Raw genomic sequence first — 9,604 nt, forward strand, 5'->3', positions numbered from 1 at the left:
GCCACCACCTGATGTTATTTTACAATAACTCAAGTTCTACACCACCTAGGATCTTGATTCTGGTGACTAAGACCTCATTTTCAAGGATGAGGGATACAGTGGTACAATTTAGACTTTCCCTGTGACCATGGCAGCCATTTTTCAAAATGGCCGCCACCTGCTGTTATTTTACAATAACTCAAGTTCTACACCACCTAGGATCTTGATTCTGGTGACTAATCATACATTTTCAAGGATGTGGGGTACATTGGTAATATTTAGATTTGTCCTGTGACCATAGCAGCCATTTTTTTTTCCAAAATGGCTGCCACCTGCTGTTATTTTACAATAACTCAAGTTTTAGACCACCTAGGATCTTGATTTTGGCGACTAATCATACATTTTAAAAGATGAGAAATACAGTGGTACTATTTAGATTTGTCCTGTGACCATGGCAGCCATTGTTTTTCAAAATGACCACCAACCTGCTGTTATTTTACCAATAACTCAAGTTTTAGACCACCAAGGATCTTGATTCTGGCGACTAATCATTACATTTTCAAGGATGAACTTTCTCTGGGAGAGGTAAGGGCTTATTTCAGGTGCAGGTTGAGTTTCTACTGACAGGACATTAAAAGGAGGTGGGCTTTCTGGCCTTTGACTTGCCCCTTTCAGGTACAGATGCACAGTTTGACTTCACTGGCCACTGCAGGGAACTGTGGGGGAGAAACTTTGGTCTCTTGACACCCCGATTAGGTTCAGGGTTTTTTTTGGTGGAGACTTGCCTTTCATGACATCTTTCCTGCAGCAGTTGATCTCCTTACTGCCAGTGGTGGCACACTCTGGGTCTCTGGGGCATTGTATCTTGGTGGCCTCCTGCCAGTGTTTCTCCATCCTTCTCCTGAGCTCTGTGTTCTGGGGCTCTGTTATAGTCAACTTACATTGTCTTGGCTGGAGATTGCTTTCCTGCAGGGTCCAGCCCAGTCTTGTGCAGATGGCTGCTGGCCCACCTGGAGGCCCCAACCTCACTTGTTCGGTTGGTGTGATTAGGTGGGGTGGTCTTCCCCAATCAGGATGAGGGGTTTGACCCTTTCAAACGGCAGTCTGGCCAAGTGTCTGTATTTAGTTGTGAGTTTAGATACAGGATACGATTGCTCACCCAGCCCCAGGTGACATGAGGTGAAGGCTCCTTTGATTTGGTAACATTGCTTTGGTTGACATGCTGGGGACACAGAGAAAGACACTGATGCCTTCAGTGTCTGCACATCCTGCCTGATGGTCCTGAAGCCAAATCTTCTGTCTTCAGTCTTTCGCTCACTGTTCACTGCTCACTGTTCACCTCACCGAATTTAGCCCAAGGAGTTTGACCCCTAGTTTGGCCATAGACCCCCTAGTTTGGCCATAGCCACTTGCCCAAATGTGCCGACATGTGCTGACCTCATCACATCTGTGATGATGGCTATGGCCGTTTTTAGCCAACGTAGTGTTTTTTGTGCAAAACTAATGCTTGGAATGGATCCAGAATCATGAAAAGCCCCTAGTTTGACATGCCACATGCTACTTAAAGCATAATGAAATTTAGAACATTTAGCCTTATATTGTTTGTTGATGGTACCCAACTTTCAGCAGCTGTCAAACATGCCCCTAGGGTGGTCAAATAGAAACCAATGTGGGATATGTTAGTAGACACCTTTACAAACATTGGTGAAGAAAATTCTTGGTAAGAAATGTATTCACAGATTTTATATTATTCTGATAATATTCCCTGAGTAAATTGGTAAAATAATAGCAGGTCCACCATTTTTGAAAATGTCTACCATCCATGGTCACAGGATAAATCTAAATAGTACAACTGTATTCCTCACCCTTGAAAATGTATGATTAGTCACCAGAATCAAGATCCTAGGTGTTGTAGAACTTGAGTTATTGGGAAATAACAGAAAGTTGGCGGCCATTTTGAAAAAATGTCTACCATGGTCACAGGACAAATCTAAATAGTACCAATGTATCCCACATCCTTGAAAATGTATGATTAGTCACCAGAATCAAGATCCTAGGTGGTGTAGAACTTGAGTTATTGGGAAATAACAGAAAGTTGGCGGCCATTTTGAAAAATGGCTGCCATGTTCACAGGGCAAATCTAAATAGTACCACTGTATTCCTCATCCTTGAAAATGTGGGATTAGTCACCAGAATCAAGATCCTAGGTGGTCTAGAACCTAAATCAGTTAAACTTGTCAACTCCGTCAGATGTTCGTCAACTCCGTCAGACGTTCGTCCCGTGATGTTTTTGTTAATCTCCAAAGAAATAGAAAATTCGCTGTCAAATCTTTTGTGCTTATGTATTGAAACACCAACTGAAATGATACGTAATGATGATTTTTTTTTTTTTTTACATGGTTTTCATGTTATAATATTGAAAATAAAGGTTGAAATGACGGTTTTGAGAAATTGGATATTTCATAATAGTGTGATATTGGAACAAAATAATATTAAAAGATTTGTATTACTTAACTTGATTACTGAAAGCCATTATAAGATAACTGAGGACTTTATATTATTGTTGAAATGATAAAATTCAATTAAAAGGGATTTTAGTGTGTCTGACGGAGTTGACATGAATCAGGTATTAAGTGCATAAATGTCCCATTTTAGAAAGAAATGTTATGCGAAAAACCTGTTCCTTCTCAAGATTGGTAGTTGAGACCTGTGTCTACAAATACATCTATTTGATTTGAATGTATCTTAAAAAAAAAAAAAATCCAGTTTGAAAAAAGTTTTGTCCCTTATCTCAAGAATGGGTGATATAATAAGAACATTATAATTTGCCACGGACACATTTGTACGTACATATATATTATACGGACATATTGATGACCCCATGTGACAGTAGCATTTTAGGTCATTTGGATATAGGTATCGATATCGGATATCAAAGTATAAGAAGAACCACATCGTATATACATCAAATAAAATAATATAATATAATCAGCGGTGGAAAATAAGTAGTACAAAAAAGTACAATTTGCTTAACTCCAACTTAAGTATACAGTTTTGAAGTATTTGCACTTAATTGGAGTATTTCCATTTTCCAATATACTTTTACTTCTACTCCCACTACATCTCGGATCCAAATATTGTATACCTTTACTCCACGACGTTTATTATGAAAACCTCAGCTACTTAATGAATTACTCTGTAGATTTTGATTATTGTACATTAAACCACTTCAGCCCTATATATGCATTTTTTCCCCGACCATTTGAAAATAGCTTGAAAATAGCATTTGAAAGCTTGAAATGGGACATTCTGCATAATGAGTACTTTTACATTTTGAATTCCGGACCTTAACTTGTAACTGAGTATAATAGTTCTGCATTACAGTACTGATCCTTTTTTTTTACTGTATACGTGAAACATTTGAGTATACTTTTCCCACCACTGTATAATAAAATATACAGTCAACGCCGAAGAAGGCAACGCCGCTGTAATAAAAACCTATATACTGTATAATAAAGATCCGGATCTTATATCCTTGTATAACCCATTCTGACCTGAGATCAGATTCATACGAGGTTTCCACTGGACACACACTGGTCTGATTAACCCATTCTGACCTGAGATCAGATTAAAGAAATGTCAAGTCGTTCTTCGATTTTTCAAAAATAGCAGACCTACAAGCTCGTAGCGCGCCACTCGGTGGCGCGCTATGAGCTTGTAGATCTGCTATTTTTTCAATAGCTAAAGCATAACATGATGCTAACACCAAAACGGGTTCCCGTTCAGAATGGGATAAAGTCAGGCAGTCACAGCTCTGGGTCGGTGGCCACATGCTCTAGAACCCCTAAATTAAGTGAAGCGGCGAACAGTCAACGCCCCTCCCCAACGTTCGCACACCGATGGTGGCGAGCTATACCACGAGGCAACCGACCCACTCATTGGAGGCGATGATGTCTCGCCTGCATGGCCAGACTGTATATGTTACTAGTGTATACAGTCTGGGAGGGACACGGAAGATCTGTTGATGATTAACCTGCAACATTTTGGAACTGAGGTCGATAAAAAAATAAAGGCTTCTATAAATCCTATAAAACCTGTGTTTCTATGTCAGTGGTGGCTCAAACCTTTTTCATGTCAAGGACTCCCAGAATTATCTATATTGGGCCACACGGACCCCCATCTAAAAATATGTAGTATAAAGCAAATATTTTAGTTAAAAATGTTCGGTCTGAAATATATATATTCAATGATTTGTGCCACATTTTTAAGATTTTTCAAAAATAGCAGACCTACAAGGAGCTATGTGAACTTGTAGATCTGCTATTTTTCAATAGCTATAAAGCATAACATAATGCTAACACCAAAAAACGGCGTAAAAAAGGGAGAAAGTGGAAGTGAAGCCTCCTCCTCCCCACTTCCGTTTCGTCTTGCCATCGAACCGTTTATAGCTTGGCTGCTCAGCAGAAATGGAAAAACAAATATACATACCAAAAAAACATTTTAAAATATTATGTTCGCGAAACAAAACTCCCAGGAGGTGTACACAGTACAGTTCCAGACACTATATACAGCAGAACATAGCATTCAGAGATTGTGGAATATCCCATACCACATCCCATCCCGCACGCACCCCACCCTAAATCTAAAACATATCCCCACACTGTACACCCCACTGACCCCCAGCCTGGGGCAGCAGAACCAACCAGTCTTATAACCAATACATTGTGGACCCTCCACAGATGTTCCTCAAGGAGTGGACAACAACCCCTCGACCGCCTGAGGAGAACAGGTCAGGTATATGTGATGTGGTGTGGGACGTTTCGGTTGCAGCCATGCAGAAGTGGGGTCTGCACAGACAATGCCCACGTACAGTGTCAATGTGGTGGACTCATGCACCACAGACTGTGGTGTATATATATACACGTTGCTGACCATCTGCCCCCAATACGGGCCCACCGAATGGTGGTCGTAAATGGATTAATAATAACCCATTTTGACCTGAGATCAGATTCTAAAAAATGTCTTCTATACCCTGACAGTTTTCTGAAAAAAGCTACGTTTCTATGTCGGTCGTTCTTTTGATTTTTCAAAAATAGCAGACCTATACAAGCTCGCGCTATGAGCTTGTAGATCTGCTATTTTTCAATAGCTAAAGCATAGCATGATGCTAACACCAAAAAGGGGTTCCCCACCCAAAATGGATTTATTGACCTACAGTATAGACAATGGCACACTGGACTGGCTTGCTGCAACGGAGCTGAACAGTTTTAGGACATAATACGACAGACGAAAGAAGCAGACCACCACCCTGAACCCTGAACCAATTCACCAACCCGATCTCAACCCAAACACGGTGAAACAGCACGGAGTGTCAAATCCTGCAAATTCCGTACAACAGACACACATACGGCAAAATCCGTACATATGACACTGAAGTCTTCCACCTATAGGGGCGCCGTCTCAAGCGAACTCGAGCGAAGACAGACAGACAGCCACCACCGAGCGAGCTATATAAGCGAGCGAGTTGCCCGCGTGTCGGGCGAACGTTGCGAAGTTCGACTAAAAAGCCTCGTCGGAATTTTGCAAACCCGACAACGAACACAGCGGAGCTCACTCACTATACGCCCACTGACCGGCTCGTCTCACCCAGTCGCAAGGCACGACGCTCCGTTCCATCAGTGTTGATTTTCAGCATGCAACCAAAGTGTAAAATATGTCATTACAACAACGACATCAAGGCCTGTCAAAACACATTTTAGCCGACTAAATCAACTGTAGATTCAGTCGACTAAGATCGTATGACATTTAGTCGACTAAAACTAGACTAAACACTAGAACATTCCAGGGTGACTAAAATGTGACTAAAACTAAGTGAAAACTATTCAAGAGACTATGACTAAAACTAAAATAGAAATTTGCTGCCAAAAACAACACCTTGCCTTCCAGCCGCACCCTCCCTTCGCGGGGCACAAAACGAGGTCTTACGTCCTCGTCGACACGGAAGCTCTTTCGATGACCCTGCACACCCACACGCCCCACCCCACCCTAACCATAAACCCATCCCCATCCCACAGCCCCCACCTGCACGGCGGCAGGCAGCACCACCAACAACGCCATCAACGCCATCATCAGCGTCACTCACACCACCACCACCACACTACTCTCTCGCCACCTCCTCCTTCCTTCTCACCTGTGGCAGCGCGGCGGCGTTGATCTGCCGCTGGAGCACGTCCCTCTCGTGGAGCGCCCCCTGCAGCCGGCTCTGGGACTGGATCAGCGTCTCCTGGGTCTCCCGCAGGGACTCCAGGAGCTTGTCGCGCTCGTCCAGCATGTTGACCATCAGCTGCTCGAAGTTGGCCTCCTGGTGGTGCTCCTGGTGGTGGTCGCCGTTGTTGTTGTTCTGGTGCTGGTGGTGGTGGAGGCCTCCCCCCGATCCTCCTCCTCCTCCTATTCCTCCTCCTCCTCCTCCTCCTCCTCCTCCTCCTCCTGGCGAGCCCCCCCCTCCTCCTCCTCCTCCTCCTCTCCCCCCCATGGCGGGACCACCCGAGGGGTCCCCCTCTGAGATGGTGGGCATCACCTCGCACATCATCCTGCCTCCTCCTCCTCCTCGCGGCGGACGACCGTCGCCTGTTGTGTGGCGGTGGTGGGGGTCCGCCCTCCTCCTCCTCTTCCTCCTCCTCACCAGCGTAGAGGAGACCGCCTCTGTATACGAGAGAGAGAGAGAGAGAGAGAGGGAGGATTATATAGAGACGTTATAGGATAGAGAGAAGACCGTCTCTGTGTCGGAGGCACGGTTATTAAAGACGGTCAAGGAAAACGTTTCTTCTGTCTAATACGCGAAACTCTGCTGATTAGAAGACGGCCTATTAGTGCCTGCTATGGCAACGGGCGAAGCCTTGTTCAGCGTATAGGATGGATCCTATACACACACACACACGCGTGTGCAAGTGCACACACACACACACACACACACACACACACACACACACACAAGCACGCGCAAACACACACACACACACACACACACACGCACGCACACGCCACTATTACAATAAGCTACTACAACAGTAGTACTAAGTACAGCCTACAATACATAAATCCATCACCTATACAGTATCAATCATTAATTTCGCACCCCGCAGGGCGTGTTGCTGCTGCTGCTGCTGCTAGCTGCTGCTTTTGCTTCATGAACGTCTGCTGCTGCTATTCTAAGATCATCCAGATATATCGTCCACCACGTATCCTCTTACTTACCTGATCAATGGAAGTGAAAGGATGAGCAGGCGAGGAAGGTCGACCTTTCATCCATATCCTCTCTCTCTCGCTCTCTCTCTCTCTCGCTCTCTCTCTCCCACCACCACCCACACCGGCACCGTGCCGTTCCGAGCCGTTCCGTTCCGTTCTGTATAGCCTATACCGGTTAACCGTTCCTTTCCGTATAGTCCGTCAGTCCGTCGGTTCGGTTATAGGTTCTCCTCCTCAACCACCTCCTAGAAGTGTACCCGCCCTGGTGGAACAGCAGCAGCAGCAGCAGACAGGAGGTGCGCCTCGCCTCTCCTCCTCCTCCTCCTCCATACACTCTCACACACACATGTACGAATATCTCCTCTCCCGGCTGGCAGCAATGCTGCCTGATTGACAGCTCAGAGATGGAGGAGGAGGAGGAGGAGGAGGAGGAGGAGGAGGAGGCGACACGACGGTGGTGTTGTATATAGCGACGGCGGCGGCGCGATGGTTGAGGTGGTGGTGGTGCCTGGACGATATAAACGCCCACTTAATCATCATGTGTTCAATTCATTATTACGTTTGTTTTTACTTTAGAGAGAGAGAGAGAGAGAGAGAGAGAGAGAGAGAGAGAGCCCAGTGATGTGATGATGGTGAGGATGATGTGTGGACGGAGAGAGAGAGAAATCATCATATCTGCATCCGCCTTGCTCTCTCCACACCACAACACCTCCGAGCAGACCGCGCACGCACGCACGCACACTCCTCCTCCCTCCCCAGTCGTCCCCCCCCCCCCCCCCCCCCCACACACACACACACACACACACACACAAACTCACACACTCGCGGCTCTGCAGCTGTCACTACACTTTCGAGTGGACGGACGCGCGCACGCACGCACCACCAAAAATAGGTACGACGATGATGATGATGATGTGTGTGTGTGTGTGTGGATTTAGTGTTGCACGGCAGCGGCACCTGCAGGGTGAAGCGGGGAATGGAATGGTTGAATTCTGAAATTCACACACATACACATCCACACACACACACACACACACACACACACACACACGCACACACACACACACACACACACACACACACGCACGCACGCACGCACACACACACACACACACACACACACACACACACACACACACACACACACACTGATAAAAGGTCATGAATCAAATGTCAGCGATACTAGTAGAAAACCCTGAGGTTCGTGACCCCTAAAGGGGGTCCTCAGAGTTATATCATGTGGGGTCCGACCGGATATAGGCTTTGGATTCTGATTTGTTTTAAGGCCTACATATTAACCATCTGAACCACCCTTATTCTGGGAATAACTTTAGCCAAAAAATAGCAGACCTACCTTTGTCCAGCACCTGCCAAGAACTGGATGTGTGCAAGCCTATCCTGCTTTTTAAACCAATATGAAAAGGGTGCCATTTCTTCTTATGCCGGATGCATGGCAATTGGATGATTTGAGGCATTTTGTTCCAAAAATGTGTCTTGCAAAAAATCCACCTGTTGGTGGCGCTATAACATGCCATTGTGAAAAGGGTTGGGATATATTCCTCAGCCTAGTAGGAAAGTCAGTGAAGTAAAACGGGCCAATCTTGCAAACTTTGAAAGCCAATGTTAGCCAATTAGGATGGAATATCCTCTTGAACACATGAGTATACTGCAGATAGTGCATGTAACGATTCAAAAGTTGGCCTCCTGGTGGCGCTATAACAGTCCACCTGGAAAATGTTTGGCAACCAGGGAGTGTGTGTGCAAAATGTTGCATCGACCGGGTTAACGGTGCCGGAGATTAGCTGATGGACTGACACAATCACACACACACACGCACACACACACACACACACACACACACACGCACACACGCACACACACACACACACACGCACACATGCACGCACGCACGCACACGCACGCACACACACACACACACACACACACACACACACACACACACACACACACACACACAGACGGAATGCAAAACATACTCTCTCTCTCTCCCCATGCCTTCGGCCTGGTGGAGACAATAAAGACATTTATGATTGCAATCGAGTTACTAATGTTGCTCTGGAGAGGGAAGTAATCAATGGATGGATGGATGGATGATTACAGTACATACAAAATAAATAAAAGATCTGCAACATAATTAAAATACTTGGTAATCTAAGACATGATTAGAGAAGAGATAATACAAAAAGTAATAATGATTATGTGTTGGAATGTCACATCTGTACACTGACCAGCAGGTGGCAGTAAACACACCCAACAAGCTGTGGTACACGCTCTCTAAACTGGAAGAAACGACATCTCGCGCGACTTGCCTCCTTGGCCGCTACAGCGTCATCATGAGCGTCAGTCCATGATGGCCGAA

The 9,604-nt window shown here is 45.4% G+C and overlaps 1 protein-coding gene across 1 annotated transcript in view; it reads right to left on the reverse strand.

The window, feature by feature from the left end:
- ppfia4 (PTPRF interacting protein alpha 4) overlaps positions 1–6,568 on the reverse strand; it is a gene marked incomplete at both ends in the record, with an annotated part of 122,353 nt that extends 115,785 nt beyond the window's left edge. The window contains one exon of the mRNA XM_080785686.1: positions 6,170–6,568. Coding sequence (XP_080641812.1) covers positions 6,170–6,568 — 399 coding nt within the window. The remainder of the gene's footprint in view (positions 1–6,169) is intronic.
- Positions 6,569–9,604: the final 3,036 nt, after the last annotated feature.

The sequence above is a fragment of the Protomyctophum bolini genome, assembly GCF_963924005.1.
Source record: "Protomyctophum bolini genome assembly, chromosome: 2".
Lineage (NCBI taxonomy): Eukaryota > Metazoa > Chordata > Actinopteri > Myctophiformes > Myctophidae > Protomyctophum > Protomyctophum bolini.